The 20,339-nt window shown below is 37.5% G+C and overlaps 1 protein-coding gene across 9 annotated transcripts in view; it reads right to left on the reverse strand.

The window, feature by feature from the left end:
• Positions 1–20,339, reverse strand: part of LOC109419417 (uncharacterized) — a 155,961-nt gene that overhangs the window by 8,950 nt on the left and 126,672 nt on the right. For 7 of the 9 annotated variants that reach the window (XM_062852714.1, XM_029866242.2, XM_062852713.1 and 4 more), the window contains exon 7: positions 7,477–7,629. In XM_062852714.1, coding sequence (XP_062708698.1) covers positions 7,609–7,629 — 21 coding nt within the window. In that variant the 3' untranslated portion in view covers positions 7,477–7,608. Of the gene's footprint in view, positions 1–7,342; positions 7,630–20,339 lie in introns of those variants that run through there. The other 2 variants (XM_029866244.2, XM_029866243.2) reach the window with 1 other exon arrangement.

The following is a 20,339-nucleotide window of genomic DNA, read 5'->3' on the forward strand; positions in this document are numbered from 1 at the left end:
AATGCGAAACCATATAGGTGAAAATTTAAACTAATTAACAACATCTTCATAATCCCGCCCTTATTTAGCCTCAAGTGAGACTAAAGAAGGGCAGCTGATTGTCTCGGAGAAACACAAGGTCCACTGCACCATTGCTCCGGTTAGCGCAGTAAGGGCTACATACTGTGGAGGGCGCCCTGGTACTCCACAGGCTCCGTTAGCGGTTAGGTTTTTATTAGACCCCCCTAGCCATTCATTCCTAGGCACGGTAAGCATAAAGCCGCATCACACCATGAATTAGGGGTCACCTGTTGGTGGATTCTTACCACCGGAACAGGCGGTCCGTAGTGTTATTCTTAGCCAATTGAGACAATCGCTACCGACACTACACAGCTATCTAGGCTGATCGAGAAAAGAAGTTAATATTGATGATCAACTTCATACGGACTCGAACAGCCGAGTTCCGGAATCACTCTAGGAATTCTTGCCGACATTCCTTCAGGGATTTCTTCTGAGATTTCCTCGGGAATTCTTTCTGGGATAGCTACGGAAATTCTAACCGTGAATTCTCTAGAAATATATTCAAGAATTCTCAAGGAGTTCTGGGATTCAGTGAGCACTTTCAGAGATTTTTTCGAGGCTTATTCAGAATGCCTTCATAAGTTCCCTCAGTGCCCCAGATATTTTTTTTTGAGATTCCAAAAGTGGTTCCATCTAGGATTGCTCCAGTTGTAATTTCAGAGATTTCTCAAAGAATTCCTTATGGGAGTTCTGAAGTTGCTGCTTCTGGAATATCTTCAAGAATTCTTTCAGCATCCATGAAATCTTTTATTCAGGAAGTCTCTTTGAGATCCCTTACACACTTTAATTAAATCGCCGACCTCAGCAAACGGATTGCCAAGAATCCAACAGCCGAGAATCCGGTAATATTTTTTTCTGAATCTCGATAAAAGTTTTACCGAGATTTCGTAAAAACTTTGCCGACTAATCCAACTTTTTACCGAGATCTCGGCAAAATTCACCGAGACTCGGTAATGGTTTACCGAAATCTCGGTAAATTGTTTACCGAGAATCAGTAAACATTTTACCGAGATATCAGCTGTTGGATTCTCGGTAAACCGTTCACCGAGATAAATTTCTGAATTTAAGTGTGTAAGGAACAACTTCCGGGATTTCTTCAAAAACTCCTTGCGGGCTTCTTTTAGGAACTCCTGAAAATTTTTCAGGGATTTTTCCCAGAGCAATTCCAGGTATTCTTTCATAATTCAATCGTTAGGAGTTTTATCTGAGATTCATGATGAAATTCTTGAATATGTTTCCAATGGAAATTCTCCCGGACTTTATTGCAACATTTTTCGAGAAAAGTTTTTAATGGAATTTATCACGTAAATACTCCAGGAAATCCATATGGAGATCTTCCAAAATTCTTCATACAATTCCTTCAAGAGTTTATCAAGAAATTTCTACGTCAATTTCTTGAAGAATTTTCCCATAAGTTCTTTTGGGAATCCCAGAAAGGAAGATTCCAAAGAAATTTCTGATGTAATCCTAAAAAATCGCTGAATGGAACTTTCTGAGAAAACCGAGATAGAGTTCCTGTGGGAATCCTGGATTAAATTTGTGAAGTAAACATGGAAGGAACCCCTAGGAGAGTCTAAGATGGAATTGCTAGAGGAATTCTGGAACTCTTGAAGGAATCCTAGAAAGGAATTCCTGGAAAGAACTCCTGGAAGAATCCCAGCGCGAACGTCTGAAGGAATTCTAAACTAGTCCCTGGAAGAAGCTCTAAAGGAACTAGAACCTTGTCAAAAAATTGCATGTTCCGGGGCTGGAAATCAAACCCATGAGCATCCGCGAAGTGAACGTGTGACCAATCGTATCCATGGACGGTCAATGCTAATAAGAAGAACTCCAGTTGGCCTAGTAGTTAAGGCTATGGATCGCCAATGCGGAGACGGCGGGTTGGATTCCCGTTTCGGTCGGGAAAAATTTCTCGACTCCCTGGGCATAGTGTTTCATTGTACTTGCCTCACAATATACAAATTCATGCAATGGCAGGCAAAGAAAGCCTTTTATTTAATAACTGTGGAAGTGCTCAAAGAACACTAAGTTGAAGCGAGACAGGCCAAGTCCCAGTGGGGACGTAGAGTCATAAAGAAGAAGAAGAACTTTGAAGGAGTAGATTTGTCTAACTACATATTTCGGCATCAACATTTCAAAAGGGCGTAACTGCTTTTACAACCAATTACTTCTCACAGAGCTGTGCATCGTATATCATTCATCTTACGTAATTCACATCCATTATACGAAAGAGGAGGATTTTATCTTTCTATTTATGCTAGTGGATTGCTCGGGAGGGATGAGATACGGTCCACAGCTTTATGAGAAGGCATTGATTGCAAAAGCAGTTACGCCCTTTTGAAATGTTGGTGCCGATTTGTTTGATGAATCATATACCCTATGCATCTTTTCTCGTTAGTCCTAGACCATTGTGCCGGAGCCTTTATGCTAATCCAAGGGTTTTCAGGCCTTTTGCCTTGCGGTGCACTTTTTAGAATTTTTAGAATTCTAAACTTTTGGAATCAATTGTAGCGTGATGATGATGATGATGATTCATAAAACAAAATAATTTGAAAAAATATATATACACCAAAAATACCACTTTGACACCTAACTAAACCCAACGGAATTTATTACGCGTGGAATAATTGTATGAACATCATTTTTGCGGGACCTTAAGCAGATTTCAGGTGAAGCTCTTTTCATATTGCAAATTTCAGGATGAAATTTGGAACCTCAATGCAGAGAAGTCTTGCGTTAATCATTGGTTGATTTCTGGATTTTTTTTATTAGAAAATATTTCCCCAAGTTTCCTGGGCTTCTGAAAATAACATTCGCAAATTCCATTGTGAATGCTGGTTTGGAACTTTCATTCTTAACCCTCGAGCGATCGCGCTGTTGTATTTTGTACAACACGTTGAAAAAATCTCGCTTTTTGTACTCAGCATTAGCGTGGTGCCGACGCAGGTAGTCAACCGCGCGAGTTACGGAAGGTTAATTGCTTATTTGTTTTGTAGATTTAACTCAAGACTCCTGACAAACTCCTCAACAGATAGAAGAAAGATGTTTTTGAAAATCACAAACATGTTCTTTATAAAAAAAATCCTTGCAAGATTATCAATTGATCTCCACTCAAGATTGTAAGTGATACTTGTCCGAGATTTTCAGGGAAGCATGTGAGAAAATCGCAAATGATCTTGTGATTGGTTAATTTTTGCATCACTGAGGAAACTGATCGTATGAAGATCATAAGATTAATGGGAGAGATTGAAAATTTTGAATGGCAACACATTATTTAAAGTGTCACGGTGCAGTTGACAAAGCTTGGTGCACCGCGGTGCACGATCTGAAAACCCCTGTAGCTATTCGATGCAGTAATGAAAAAAGGAGGCGCGAGGTAGTTGGTAGGTTTCAACGATGCGATAAGATACGATAGTTTCGCGCGCTGAAAACCAGTCACGTTTTGCCTTTCTCGTACATCAAAGTGTACTGAAAGGCTTTATATTCACTTAAAAAACGAATTTTCGATAGAAGGCTCGGAGGGTCAAGTCACATATACCAATCAACTCAGTTCGACGAATTGAGATGATGTCTGTATGTGTGTATGTGTGTATGTATGTCTGTGTACAAAAAGATCACTCACTTTTAAGGCACTTCCCATTGGTCGATTTTTCGGATTATAGCTTGAATCGAACCGGAATTTTACCGCATTGCTATTAAAAATGGTCCGGATCGGTCAAGGCGTTCCGGAGTTATGGCCATTTGAGTGATCCGGACCAGCACCGGTAGAACTGGCCACATATAAAACTGAACTGGTTGACAAATTTTGTGCGGATATTAACACAGGAGACCGAAAATTCTACGATGTCGGTCCAAAATTCAAGATGGCGGTCTAAAATCCAAAATGGCGGCTGCAAATTCAAGATGGCGGCTGCATAATGGAGTTTTAGGCACTAAAACCATGTAACATGGGTATATTTTGTATGGGGAAGATGTCTGGAGTCCATAAATGGCGATCTGCGTATCCAAGATGGTGGTTTAAAATTCAAGATGGCAGCTCCAATTCAAGATGGCGGTTGTTTAATGGAGTTTTAGGCCCTAAAACCATGCAATATGGGTATATTTTGTTGGGGGAAGATGTCTGGAGACCATAATATGGTCTAAAATTCAAGATGGCGGCTCCAAATTCAATATGGCGGCTGTATAACGGAGTTATAACGGTGTCCAAAAATGGCAACCTGAACATTCAAGATGGCGTTCTAAAATTCAAGATGGCGGCTTCAAATTCAAGATGGAGGCTGTTTATAGGAGTTTTAGACCCTAAAACCATGCAACATGGGTACATTTGGTATGGCGGTCTAAAATCCAAGATGGTGGTTTTTTAGTGAAGTTTTTGGCTCTAAAACCATGCAGCGTATATTTTGTATGGGCAAGATGTCCGGAGTCCAAAAATGGTGTTCTGAATATCCAAGATGGCGGCTCCAAATTCAAGATGGTGGTTGTAAAGTGGTATTTTTGACTCTAAAACCATGCAATATGGTTATAATTTGTATTAGGAAGATGTCCGGAGTCCAAAAATGGCAACCTGAGAATCCAAGATAGCGGTATAAAATACAAAATGGCGGCTTTAAATACATGATGGCGGCTGTATAACGGAGTTTTAGGCCCTAAAACCATGCAAGAAGGGTATATTTTGTATGGGGAAACTGTCCGGAAATCAAAAATGGCAACCTGAATACCCAAGATAGCGGTCTAAAATTCAAAACGACGGCTTCAAATCAAGATGGAGGCTGTTTAATGCAGTTTTAAGCTCTAAATCCGTGTCATATGGGTTTATTTGATATAGGGACGAATTGTGGACTCCAAAAAATGGTGACCAGATGGTGGCTGTTCAATGGAGTTCTGGGCTCTAAACCATGCAATATGGGTATATCTGGTATGGGGAAGAAATGTGCAGTCTAAAAATAAAGACCAGAATAGTCAAGATGGCAGGCTTAAATCCAAAATTGCGGCTCAAAGTTTAAGATAGCGGCTTTTTGTAATGGTGAAATGGGAGAGCGTCCAGGTGCATTTTTGACTCGCATTTTTGAGAGCACCGATCTTGTCATCCACAAAACGCCCGAAAACGAAAATGCTACTCAATGTTTATCACGAGTGAGCAAGGCTACTCATTGCTTTTTCAGCTCTTTTTGTTGTTTAGATGACGAGATCCGTGCTTTCGGTATTTGCAAGGCACACAGTTCGAAAAAATCCTGTAAATTTATGACGGATCGAATGTAACAAAAGGACCCCGTCATATATGATGGAAATTTTTGTGCGATCTTAAAATTACATTACACATTTCTGTTAGAAAATATAAAGAAAAATTGACCTCCGAGCGAGAATTGAACTCAGATCCTTGGGGTGTGAGTAGCACGCCCGAGCTCTCTCGGCTATCTCAGCTTGTTGTAAAGCAGATAGTCAAATTTAAACTGCTTCTACCATAATGCACGCATTCCCGAAATGCTCCGGCTGCTGCAGAAAGTACTGAGAGAGACAACGAGGAAACCGCCATAGCTGCGAGCAGCCGTTCGTTTAGCTGATGACGGAGAGTGGCTGGCATGATTTATAGCAGATGCATGTAAATTTAAAGCGAATATGCTTTAAAATCTGTAAACAAGCCGTCTGACCAGCAGCGGGCTGCTCGGCTGATGTTGAATGTTGGTGATTTACATTTTTCTGCCGCAAATTTCAGTTGATCTTCAATTTACGTGCCGTTTAACTTTCATATTTTTTTGCTGTGCAGCCATATATGTCCTTAAGACATATAGGCGCAAACATCAAAGCAACATAAACGATATGATTTCTAGTGCCATGTAAAGGATTTTTGTTTAACGTATGAAAGTGCGATATTCATCTTCATGTCACTTGAGTTTTGTTGAAATGTGTTTTCGAAGGCACGAGGAAGGCGCTATCACCGCTAGGTGGATTAATTAGGGTTTTTCTGTGCATTATTACAGATGTTTTTCATCCGATGACTTTTTATGAGCACTTCCACTGGTATTAACTGAGGGCTTCCTATGTCAATGACCATTTTGCATGTGAATATCGGTGGCAAGCACGAACATACTCTTTAAGGGGGCATCCATTTAGTACGTCATGCAAAATTTAAGAATATGAAACCCCTTTCCCCCCTTCGTACGGGTTTTTCGTAATTCCAATGCATTGCTGGTTACACTTTCCTAACCTCCCCATCCCCCCTCTAAGCGTGACTTACTTAATGGATGGAAGGAAAAAGAATTTTCATTACGAAAAAATCCTGGATTGACCGGGAATCGAATCCGTTATCCTCAGCATGGTTATGCTGACTACTCACGCCTTTACAGCTGTGGATATGGCGGATATCCACCAATCTGATATCCACTAATCTAATTTTCTACTCAGCCCAGACTTTAACCCTTTATAAGGCAGTGGCAACTATATTGCCACCTTATACACATATTTTTTTCTGTTCGTTTAGAAAATGTTTACATCTTCTGTTTTAACTGATGGACACATTAGGCCTTTGTGAACACTCATGATTTTTTTGAGCCATAACAAATATGAATGGGCTTTTTTAGAACAAAATGTCTCTCCAAAAACATCCATTTTTGAGTGCATGAAGGTTTATAAGCTCGAAATTCTGTTATGGTGAGCGAATTGAAAATCGAATGATAGGGAATGAAGGGCCTATGTTCCTTTTACTTGTGGACAAAATTTCAACTTGATTGCTTCATTATTATTAGAAACTCAGCCTTTTGAAAAAACGTACTATAATAAATGGGCGCCATAACGTCCAAAATAATTGATCAATCGAGTTCAAATCCACACAAGTAACTCATGAATAACCTGTCAATAACCTGTCGAAAAATCAGCATGATTGATTAACGCATCACAAAATAACAACATTTTAAACTTTGTTGACAAAAAGTTGAAATTTAGACCAATTTTTTTCATACAAAATCGATCATCTAATTTTTTGAAAATAAAAACGTTTTTGTTCATTACACCACATGTACTTTATATTCCAATGTAGAACGAGTGAATTCCGTGCCTGGTTCACTCGGCCTTATATAGGGTTAAAGCATGTTCATTACTTAGACTTTCAACTCAACACAATTCAAAGCTTTTCATGCTTGCCTTTAGACTTGTTGAGTGTATTTCTGAGGTCGACTATTTCAGGGTGATATTACTAGTAGCGTTCTAGGACGACGTGTTTTGTAAACAAAGGCTATTTTAACTAGATGTTATTAAACTGAAAGTGCTTATATAGGTTCCAACCTACCTCCTGTGTTTCATCAACCGACGGCAGCAGGTCGTCAATCGAGTTCGGCGTCATCGGGCTGGGGGTGGTGAGGATGGGTTTGTTCATCGGACACGATATCACATCGCCGATGATGATGTTGGGTTTGATTTTCTGCAGCTGCTGTTGCTCCTGCAGGCGGACCAAGTGTTTCTTCATCTCCTGCCGCAGTTCCTTCTGCTGGATTTCCTGCTCGAATCGTCGCATGCTGTAACTTCGAACCGACGACGTGGTACTGTGAACTGAAGCTAAACTTGGTCTTCGTGAACCTGCGTTGCGTTGGAGAAACAAAAAAAAGGTGCAAACGGAAACGCACGAGAAGATAAAAGGAAAACGATTATCCAACCCTGGAAAAAGCTCTTAATCATCAACGGAAAGGAATAAATAGCACGATTTAGAGAGTAACGATACAAAGTAAACGAGGAATTTCTTTTAATGTACGGCAGTTGCGTAATGCATTAGGTAATTGGTTTAATTGCGTCTCGAGGTGGCTTCATCTAGCGAATCATAGGTGAGCTGAGCTGGAGCAAGCTTCGTTGGTTCTGATTGAGATGAGATGCTGATGTTTGCACAGAAAGCAAGCAAAGGTGCACGAATAACATGAAGAGTGTAAGAGCAAACAGTAAATGGATTGATTATGGTAATTGTTCAGGCACGTAACGATTTGTACTTATGTATGTCATCTGCCGGTGTTCCCCAGTGAATAAACAAATGCAGTGAGACTAATTACGCAAATGTTTGCTATGTATTAATCTTTCCTGGCTATAATCGTATGCATGACGTAAGCCTTTCCTAAGTATGCAATAATATCTTTTCTTCGCTGAAAATACCAAGGAGGTTATATCAATTATGCAATTGTAAAGTGTCTTTTCTTTTTGAAATAAATCAGCTTCGGGCTAAAAATCTCTTCAATAATTCTAATAATAACAACAATTGTTTGTAACCACAAGAACTTTGTCTGCCTTTATGGCGAAGATATGAGGAAATTACAACTGCACAGGACAAAATCACAAAGTTGAAGAACAAAATGATAATTAGCGCTGAAAACTTGATCGATTTGTTACATGCCGGTAGTGACCAATCGAGTAACTTTTCAGCTTCAACCATAATTTGATTCTTCAGATTTGTGATCTTCGAAATTCAAGGTATGGGAGCGTTACATCTTTACCTTATGTATAATAAAGTTGATTGAGTGTATTATTTTTTAATTCAAAATTTTTTCAAATACTTTGAACCATCTTTAAAGACATTTCATCTTTACAAACCGTAATATGAAGAAAAAATTTGGCTTATCTGAATAGGTACGCCATTATCAAAATGTGAAATGATAAAAATGATCGCATTTTTAAGTACGAATTGACGATTTATGACATGGACGTATTTTTTGCGTTTTGAACTGGGAACGTTCGTACTCAAACGTTTATAAAATCACATAAAATTTTTATACAATTTTTTCGAATCCGGTGATGTCCTTGAACATTTTTTCGCAAACAAATGAAAATTTTCTTCGATGGTTAAGTTAGGCTCAACATTTTCTCTAAATATTTCTGTCCTTTGGATGTTTCTGTGTGATATGCTAGTGAATAGATTGAAATTCACAAAAAAATAATTTTCCCGGCAATTTTTAGTTCTTCCATTGTTAAGTCATGTGGTAATTATTTGGAAATTCCTTTTGTAGCGCCATTTGTTTGACAATTTTATTGGAATTTCTTTTGTAATTTCTTTGCATTTTATTGTTTTTTTTGTTTATTCCTCTGAAAACTGTTTCAGCAATTCTTTTAGGGATTCCTTCAGTAATTTCTTAAGAGAGTTTTTTTTTTGTAATTTCTTCCGCATCTGTATTTTTTTATTACTTCCTATCGATTTTATTTTGTAATATTTTCGGTAATTCCTATTATTTTTTTTTCTCGAAAATTTCATAAAAGTTTCCATGGCCATTCAATCAGAAATTCTTTCCACCATCAAATTTGGAATTCTCTAATTAAGCTAGGATTTTTTTGCAATTCTTTTGCAATAGTCTTTGGAAATTCCTTCGGCAGTTTCTTTGTGAACTTCTTTACATATTTCTCATACAATTGATTTGGAAATTCAGAAATATTTGGTATTTTTGAACAAACTTATTTCAGAAGAAATGCATAAAGCAATTGTGATTTCCAAAAGAATAGCTTAAGGAATAGCCATATCAATTTCCAATAGAATTCTAAGAGGAAATGTCAAAGAACCAATTTGAAAAAATTTCCAAAAACCTGCCTGTAAAATTTCCAATACAGGTACACCTCGATTTAGTGGACATTTCATTTCTCGAAATTTCTATAAAATAGAATTGTACCTAAAATCGAAGCAAAAAAATGTGTTTTGCCTTTCTCGTACACCAAGTGTACTGGAAAGGCTATATGTTCACTCCAAAAATGACTTTTTGATAGGAGGCTCGGAGGGTCGAGTCACATATACCAATCAACTCAGCTCGACGAATTGAGGTGATGTCTGTATGTGTGTATGTATGTGTGTATGTATGTGTGTGTGTATGTGTGTGTGTGTGTACAAAAAAACTCACATCACTTTTTGGCAGTAAACTTCAATCGATTTTAATGACCGACGGTTTATTCGACGCGGAATCTGGTCCCATTGTTTCCTATTGAAAATGGTTCGGATCGGTCCAGCCGTTCCGGAGTTATGGCCATTTAGGTGTTCCGGAACGGTACCCCAAGAAGGGACCAGATATGAAAATGCATCAAACCTATGCATGCGACACATCAAACCACGGCATTTTCGATAACCTGATGAGCGGTAAGCAGAAAAATAGTCTAAGACCATATCTGAACCGGTAGTGTTCCGGAACCGGTTCCGGGTGTCCCGCCGGAACTGGCAAATATCAAAGTGAACCAAACCCATGCATGAGACACATCAAACCACGGTATTTTCGATAACCTGATGAGCGGTAAGCAGGAAAATTGTATCAGACCATATCTGAACCGGTAGTGATCCCGAACCGGTTCTGGGCGTCCCGCTGGAAGTGGCCAAATATACAATTGAACCAAACCCATGCATGCGGCACATCAAACCACGGCATTTTCGATGACCTGATGGATAATGAGCAGGAAAATCATCTCAGACCATATATGAACCGGTAGTGTTCCGGAACCGGTTCTAGGCGTCCCGCTGGAAGTGGCCAAATATACAATTGAACCAAACCCATACATGCGACACATCAAACCACGGCATTTTCGATGACCTGATGGACAATGAGCAGGAAAACCATCTCAGACCATATCTGAACCAGTAGTGTTCCGGAACCCGTTCCGGGGTTCCCGCCGAAGTGGTTAAATCTGAAAGAGAAACAAACCCGTACATGCGTCACATCAAATAGCGGCTTTTTAGATTACCTAATGAACGGCCAGCAAGTGTTTCGGAATCGGTTTTGAGTGGCCGGAAGAGGCCAAATGTAAAAGTAAACCAAAGCCAGGCATATGACACATCAAATCGTGGCTTTTGCGATAACCTGATGAACAGTTAGCGAGAAAATAGCCTTACGTCTCACTAAAGACAACTAGTAGTGTTCCGGAATTGGTTCTGAGAGTCCCATCGAAATTGTCAAACCCTGCATGTGACACCTTCAATTTGCAGCGTTTTTGGTTAACCGATGAGCAGTTGACAAGACAATAATGTTAGGCCATATTTGGTTCAGCCGGTAGTTACCCGGAATCAGATCCGGGTAGTAAAATGTAATATTTTACCAAACCCATGGATGCGGTGTATCAAATCACGACCAGTCTTGTAAACATTCGACACTTTTCACTACCTTCATTTCGTTGCCGTATTCGGGTGTCAGTCGGCTTTGTTACATTCGTGCGCTATCGTTACCTCTTACCTACACACAACACGAGCAGTAGAACGAAGATCAATAAACATAAGAAAGGGTCAAATCAATGTCATCTGACACGATGACATGTGTCTAATTCTAGCTTTACGCATAGATTTTCAGCCAATTCCGATTATGAATGTTAATATTAGTTTATTATTGCATGTTGCATTGAATACGACACACAGATGGGCAACATAGCTCTTATTATGGAAGAAGACAGGAATAACAAAAGCCGAACCGTCTCCCGAAGCCGCTATCATGGTGAAGTGCATTCGTTTGACATTTTTGTTTCGAACAGTAGTTTGATTGCTTGTGTTGCGAATGTCGGAGACAAAGGAGGCCGTTATCGACGAAAAGGTTCAAATGACTGTGATCTCTAACAAGACTGATCACGACTTATCGACAACCTGATGGAAAAATAGGGTCAGATCACATTAGATTCCCGGTAGTGTTGCGGGTTCAGCTGTGGCTTCGAAAGTGGTTAGAAGTAAAAGTGAAGCATTCATGCGATATATAAAATCGCGGTGATTAGGGAAAGGTGAATAAATAGCAATAAAATATTCTCAGACCATAATTGGGACAACCGGTAGTGTCATGGTCCATGACTCATGGAATCAGATCCGGCTATCCCACCGGAAATTACCAAATATAAAAATGAACCAAACCCATACATACGACAGATCGCAGATTTTTTGATAATCTTATGAACGGTTAGCAAGAAAATAGCCTTAGATCACATTAGAGACTAGCTGTTGTGTAGCAGAACCAACGTTCATGTGAAAAAATAAATAGTGGCTTTGTTTAATGGCCTGATAAACATTAGGTATGAACAACAGTGACGAATAGGTCTAAGTTCTCATATATGAGAACAAAATATGGACAAAACAAAGGCGATCTCATCAAATCGGACCATTTCAGATTCCTAAGGTGTAAATTTATAGCAGGATGGGTCAACATTGAATGGAAAAATAAGAATATGATCGCGTCAAAAGAAGATGGTGAATGTTTTAAGGAATTTTGAGCTCTAAAACTACGTAAAATAAGTGTATTTGGTATGGGAAATATGTTCGGAGTCCACCAGAGTATCCAAGATAGCGGTCCAAAGTCCAAGATAATAGCCCAGTGTTCAAGTTACTGCCTATTTTATAGGATTTTTAATTCTTGCATTTTGGGCATATTTTGTATGAAAATGAGTATTGTGTTGTTCTTTACAGAGAAGAACATTAATCAAGACAATTAGATGATCGGCATTGAACCACAAAAACCCCACAACAATTGGTGAGATCTTTGCAATATTATTTATTTATAAATAATTCTATTTCAGTATATTTACTTAATAACTGCATATAAGTTGAAAATTCGCTATTTTCAACATCTTTTCATCTTTTGGAAGATGCTTCAGTTCTGGGCTCTTTCTAAGTTGATGAAGGGATTTATAAATGCTTGCAAGGACTTGGCCAGGTGTGTGGAGCTGAGTGAATCTATGACATTGTAGATAGTAGTGACATCAGCAATGTCAATGGAAATATTCAACTTTGCAACTCCATCCAAGATTTGTGCAAGTATTCATGCTATGCTATGCTATGGGCATATTTTGTATGAAAATATGTCCAGAATTCAAAATTTTGAACCAGAAAACCCAAGCTGTGCGCTGTTTAACAAGGTCTGCAGTATGACTATAGTTTGAATGGGGAAGAATGCCGGTCTTCTTCCAAAACTGGTGACCAGAAAATCATAAACGACATGCCAAAATTCAATACGGCGACTATTTTATGTAATTGTAGGTGCAGAGTCCAAAAATGAATACCAGAACATCCAAGATGGTGTCTCAATGTTCAAGATGGCGGTTAGTTCAGTTGGGGTAGATATCCGAAGTCATAAAATGATGACCGGAAAATCTAAAATGACGTTTCAAAATTTTGCGGCTTCATGACACTTGTTTGGTTTGAGTTTTGGATCGTTGTCTTATATTTTCTGAATATTGGATGTTATGCTAATATAAAATGTATCCATATTGAGTAGATTTAGCAAGCAGTTTTCATTTTGTATTTATGTCAATGTCATCAACATGTAGCTCGAGTTTTGTTGAAAGGATATTTTAAAGCACGAGAAAGGCACCATCACGGCTAGGTGGATTAATTAGGGTTTTTTTTATTTTTATTTAAATTCTATACCTAAATGTACCAAAACATATATAAACAGCACAAAATCCTTTTCGATAAAAAGGCACGGAGTTTTTGGCATATATTAGTAGATCTCACTAAATAAACAATAAATTGCTTGTTACGATCGAAATCTTTTGTCTCTAGAATTTTGTATGGTTGACTCAAAGGCAATAGCAATAGACATACACATTAACGTTATTTGCATAAATGTCACAACAATTCAAAAACTTCAGTTACTTATTCAGAATTTCCTTCGAAAATGTCTCCGAGAATTTACACTGGAATTTCTTTACGAATTGCTTCAGAAATTCGAGAGATTCGTGAGACGCACTTTATAGAGCGTGGTTACTGGTTGTGCTGTATTTGCCGAACGATCTTTCTGTACGGTTGCCTTTTGTTGCAATTCTGCGGTGATAAATTAAGTGAACCCAGAACTTTTAACTTTATTACGACGGTCTCCGAAGAAAATTTTAAAAATCAAATCATTATGTTACAGATTATTTCGGAAAATCTTCCATGTGTTCCTCCAGAAACGTCACAAAGAATTCTTTAACGAAAAGTGTCACGAATTGATTCACCAATTCCTCCATGATTTATCACAAATCATTTCAGAGATTATTTGAGAAATTCCCCCAGGGATTACGTCAGAAATTCTTCTAGATATTTATTCAGAAATTTCAGAAAATTCGTTTGGTGAATGTTTTGGAGATTGCTTTAGAAAATCAACCAAAAATTTCTTCAGAAATTCTACTGAAAAATCTTTGTAAAAAAATCTTTTGTGAAATCTGTCCGAGCATTCGGTAAAAAAAATCTTAGGGATTATTTCTAAAAATCTTTCTAAGATTCATTCGAAGTTTTTCTTCAGGGTTTGTTTAGAAACTCCTCCTATTATAAAAATTCCACTAAGAATTCGAATCACGCAAGATGCTTTGATTTATCATTTTTCCCAAAACAAAACAAAAACAAAAAATCGTTCATATATTCCTCCAGAATTAACTTCAGACATTCATTCCGAAATTTCTCCAGATTTTCCTTTAATAAAGCTTTCGGCGATGCCTTCATAAACTATTCCAGAGTTTTTCAGAAAATGTTTTAAAAGTTCCCTGAAAAAAATGTACTGGGGTTACTTTGGAAATTCTTCCAAGGATTTCACCATACTTTCCCACAGCAACTTCCAATTTTTCCAAAAAATCCACTAGGGATTCCTCCAGAAGTTTCACAAAGAGTTGTGTCAGAAAGTTGTATATGAGTTTATGCAGAAATTCCTGCAGGGATTTCCTTAGAAAATCCTTCAGAAATTTACCCTATTTTTTCGGAACTTTTATAAAATTTTTTTTCCGAAAAATCATTTGAAATTTATATTAAGCTCCTTCTTGAGATTTCTTTAGAAATGAAGGAGTTTCTACTACTCTTTAAACTTTAAAACTCTTTAAAAAAAATGTGTTATGCATTCGGGAATTTTCTGCAGGGATTCCTATAGAAACTCGTCACATTTTTTTCGAGGCATCTAGAAAACCTTCTATGAATTTTCTCAAAAATACTCCATGGATTTTTTTAGAAAATGATTGACGGATACATTAAAAATCAGAAATTCAGAACGCCTTCAAAATTTTCTCAGAAGCCTTCTAATATTCCCAAGATTTCTTCACATTTCTTTAGATCTTCCTTCAAGACACATCTCTTCCAGAAATTGCTTCAAGGGTTTTATAAGAAAGTCTTAAAAAAGCGTCCAAGGATTCTTTTAGATTTTTTTTACAGATTCTTATAAGAGATTCTTATGAAGGTTCTTACGGAAATGCTGGAAGATATTCTTCTACACATTCCTGCAGAAATTCACGTAGAGATTTCATCAGAAATTCCGTCGATTATTGCTCTATGTATTTTCTTAGACATTCCTCCAGGATTACCTCCAAGCGCGCCTCTAGGAATTTCTTTATGGATTCCTCCAGGAATTCATTTAAACAATTGTTTAAGATTTCTGCATGATTTTTTTTTTTCAAAAATATCTCAAGAGGTTTTGTTAGGTTTTCCACCAAGGGTTTCCAGGTATTCCTCCTGGAATTTCTTCAGAAAATCCATCTACGGATTCTTAAAATATTCTTGTTTTTTCTGAAATTCTTTCAGAAATCCATTTAGAATTTTCTTCAGATTGTTTTCAAATTCCTTCTCAAACTTCTTCAGCGATACTTCAGCAAATATGTTTGAAGACTTCTTCAATATTCCTCGCAATACTTCAGAAATTTCAGCATGGATTTCTTCAAAAGTTGTTTCATGGATTCCTTCAGAAGCTGTTCCAGCAGTTTCTTCAGAAATTGCTCAAGTGGTTCTTTTAGAGATTCCTCCAGGAATTCATCCATAGAAATATACCAGTGAAGGGGCGCTGAAATCTGAGAACCTTGCTTGACAGCTCTGATTTTACCTAACTGCACTGAAAAAAATCACACTTCTTGTCAGTAACAAATACAAACTGCAAGTTGTAAACTGATTGGATATTAAACATTTTACCATTGAAAAAATATACATAAAATCAAGGTAAAATATACATAAAATCAAAATATATAAAATCGAGGGTTTATATCAGGCCTGCCCAACCTTTCACGGCAGCGGGCCACATGCGACACTTCATATCAGTCCACGTGGCAAAAATTAAAATACGACGATAATTTTTTTTTTTATTTTTGTGCTTGTTAAGATAATGGCTTCAACCCAAAAAAAAAATAGAATTCTACAAATGAAAATGAAACTTTTGCTTTAACACTGATCTGATTCTCTGATCTTCTGACTTTAAGATTTTTGAATTTTTTGATTTTCTGATTCTCTGATTCTCTGATTCTCTGATTCTCTGATTCTCTGATTCTCTGATTCTCTGATTCTCTGATTCTCTGATTCTCTGATTCTCTGATTCTCTGATTCTCTGATTCTCTGATTCTCTGATTCTTTGATTCTCTGATTCTCTGACTTTCTCATTCTCTGATTCTCTGATTCTCTGATTCTCTGATTCTCTGATTCCCTGATTCTCTGATTCTCTGATTCTCTGATTCTCTGATTCTCTGATTCTCTAATTCTCTGATTCTCTGATTCTCTGATTCTCTGATTCTCTGATTCTGTGATTCTCTGATTCTCTGATTCTCTGATTCTCTGATTCTCTGATTCTCTGATTCTCTGATTCTCTGATTCTCTGATTCTCTGATTCTCTGATTCTCTGATTCTCTGATTCTCTGATTCTCTGATTCTCTGATTCTCTGATTCTCTGATTCTCTGATTATCTGATTACCTGATTCTCTGATTCTCTGATTCTTTGATTCTCTGGTTCTCTGATTCTCTGATTATCTGATTCTCTGATTATCTGATTCTCTGATTCTCTGATTCTCTGATTCTTTGATTCTCTGATTCTCTGATTCTCTGACTTTCTGATTCTCTGATTCTCTGATTCTCTGATTCTCTGATTCTCTGATTCTCTGATTCCCTGATTCTCTGATTCTCTGATTCTCTTATTCTCTGATTCTCTGATTCTCTAATTCTCTGATTCTCTGATTCTCTGATTCTCTGATTCTCTGATTCTCTGATTCTCTGATTCTCTGATTCTCTGATTCTCTGATTCTCTGATTTTCTGATTCTCTGATTCTCTGATTCTCTGATTCTCTGATTCTCTGATTCTCTGATTCTCTGATTCTCTGATTCTCTGATTCTCTGATTCTCTGATTCTCTGATTCTCTGATTCTCTGATTCTCTGATTATCTGATTACCTGATTCTCTGATTCTCTGATTCTTTGATTCTCTGGTTCTCTGATTCTCTGATTATCTGATTCTCTGATTATCTGATTCTCTGATTCTCTGATTCTCTGATTCTTTGATTCTCTGATTCTCTGATTCTCTGACTTTCTGATTCTCTGATTCTCTGGTTCTCTGATTCTCTGATTATCTGATTCTCTGATTATCTGATTCTCTGATTCTCTGATTCTCTGATTCTCTGATTCTCTGATTCCCTGATTCTCTGATTCTCTGATTCTGTGATTCTCTGATTCTCTGATTCTCTGATTCTCTGATTCTCTGATTCTCTGATTCTCTGATTCTCTGATTCTCTGATTCTCTGATTCTCTGATTCTCTGATTCTCTGATTCTCTGATTCTCTTATTCTCTGATTCTCTCATTCTCTGATTCTCTGATTCTCTGATTCTCTGATTCTCTGATTCTCTGGTCTTCTGACTTTAAGATTTTTGATTTTTTTGATTTTTTGATTCTATGATTCTCTGATTTGCTGATTCTCTGGTCTTCTGACTTTTAGATTTTTGTTTTTTTTTGATTTTTTGATTCTATGATTCTCTGATTCTCTGATTCGCTGATTCTCTGATTCTCTGGTTCTCTGATTCTCTGATTATCTGATTCTCTGATTATCTGATTCTCTGATTATCTGATTCTCTGATTCTCTGATTCTCTGATTCTCTGATTCTCTGATTCTCTGATTATCTGATTACTTGATTTTCTGATTCTCTGATTCTCTGATTCTTTGATTCTTTAATTCTCAGATTCTCTGATTTGTAAAATACGACGTTTCGTATGCATCCTCCCTAGGACTAAGAGATATTATTTGAATGAATTACCAACGAAAAATCCGAAGGGTATCTAAAGGAAACACTATAGAAATTCTTAAATTCATTGTCACTTAGATTTCTAAAGGCGGTAAATAAGAAATTTCCAAAGAAATTGTCTAGAAAATTGCAAAAAAAACAATATCGAAGAAATTGCCGAGAAAATGTTCAAAGGACTTACTGGAAAACATTTCCAAAGAAATGCTCTCAACGTTTTGAAAGAGATGCTCTCAAGATTTTGGAACAATTGAATCGAATAACACATGTTGTTTACTTCAATAAATTATTCGAATATTCTAGTGTTTTTTTTTTTGAATTAATGATGTAGTGCTACATACGATTGTCCTTACCCAAGTAACACACTTGTCACGGAAGAGTCACGGCGGCGCAGGTTTTTGTTACGCAGAAGTCACTGTGGCTTACTTCTAACAAATAAATACTCACTTGCTAGAAGTAAGTCACAGTGACTTCTGCGCAACAAAACCTGCGCCGCCGTGACTCTTCTGTGACAAGTGTGTTACTTGGGTAAATACATCAGCAGATTGAGAATGCTGACAAAATATTATGTCCAAGGAAGTAAAGGAAATTTCCACAACGAAAAGTGTCTGGACCGGCCAAGAATCGAACCCGTCACCCTAAGCATGATTTTGTTAAGTACCAGTGCGTTTATTGCTGCATCTTTTTAGGTCTTTCGTTTTCTAATATGTTAGCACGGTTACGTCAAGAGATACGGTGAGTCCACATTTCACATTTCTTAACATTAAATTACGATTATCTTGAATGTGAGCATTAAATACCCCTAGCGAAAAAAAAAATGTCACAGGTAGCTCCGCAGATGCATTCAAAATTGTACGGCCGTCGGCCGGTAATGGTGTAGCATAAAGAAGCATCATCATGCATTCTGCTTCTGCGGCGCACGGTGCATCAAGGATTTAAAGCATTTTTTGTGCAACGGTGGAAATGGGAACAATTGCAGCATTCCTGTGGCGAACCAGCAGCCGATGTGATTTCAGCCGGTACTGGAGCTGATAAACGCAATAGCTACGGCTGTGGAAGTGGGACACTACTACTGCTACTACTACTTTTGGAGGCAGATCTACAAAAGCCTCTGTGCGGTTTAGTTGAGTTAGCGTGTACGGCTGGGAGCATGCGACGGAAAAAAATGTGCATATAAAGCATCAAAAGCACATGCTGCTGTTTGCAGATTTGAAAATGCCACTGGCACAATGGGCTAAATGTATTAGCTTGAAACCCTAGCCACAATGTGATGGCCAATTTGCTTCCAAGAGATTTTGAGAACCGTCATGAAGCCCCAAGATGATTTTTTTTGCGTTATAATTGTGTTTTAAATTCCCTCTGGCATACCGTCTCAACAAGGATAGGGGCTGCTTCCCAGCAGTACACGCTATGTCCAAAGGGAAGTATTATGAAAAACGAATGTACCTCAAATGTTATTCCCTGGAACCGAAAATTTGGACCTCTAGTTTCAGAATCTGTGCGATTTAAAAAATTTCATCTTGGGTTTTTTGATATTTTTTATTTTTTTTTTCTATTTTCCCATACAAATGTCGAAAAAAGTCATTTTAAGGTCAATTTCATCCCATATAAAATGTATGGAAAAAAAAACCCAAGATGGATGATTTTAAATCACACATATTCTGAATCTAGAGGTCCAAAAATACGGTTCTAGTGAAAAAAATTTGAGGTACATTCACTTTTCATAATACTTCCCTTTGGACATAGCGTGCAGTATTCTAGAGTTTTTTGCTAATGATAAAATTTGCCTTGCTCTATCGTATATCAGGCATGAAAATACTGTTTGTTTAAAAAAATCCATTCCGTAACGAAAAAATCAAAGACCCACCGCAAATCAAACCCTGGAACCCTCAACATAGTCTTGCTAAGTAACCACTTTAGCTCTATTTGTTTTATAAATAGCCTAACCTTCTAAATTTTCCGGTGATTCTTCAACAACATTTTCCATTTTTTTTTTAAATTAGCTCATCCTGCCCATTGTGCAGCAATGGTACAGATGGAGACACAAAAAATAAGGTGGGAACTTGGAGGAAAATTATAAAGCGCTGGCTACGGTGTACGCGGAGGAGGGAGAAACATCTTGAATCATAAAACATTATGTTCACTTGAATGGGAGATACGAATAAAAAAAGAATATATACCGTTTCAGTGCCATTAAATGTCAGAAGCGAATTTATTTCTGGCCTGACGGTGTAAAGTAAATAGTTTCATAAAGGCATCGTTTGAATGATCTGCGTTGATGTCATTGAAAGTGCATTGTGATGGCGACCTAGATTTGAGTTTATTCTCTTGTGGAAATTAGCATGAAGTAAAGTTTTCAAATTAAT

The sequence above is a fragment of the Aedes albopictus genome, chromosome 2, assembly GCF_035046485.1.
Source record: "Aedes albopictus strain Foshan chromosome 2, AalbF5, whole genome shotgun sequence".
NCBI classification, from domain to species: domain Eukaryota; kingdom Metazoa; phylum Arthropoda; class Insecta; order Diptera; family Culicidae; genus Aedes; species Aedes albopictus.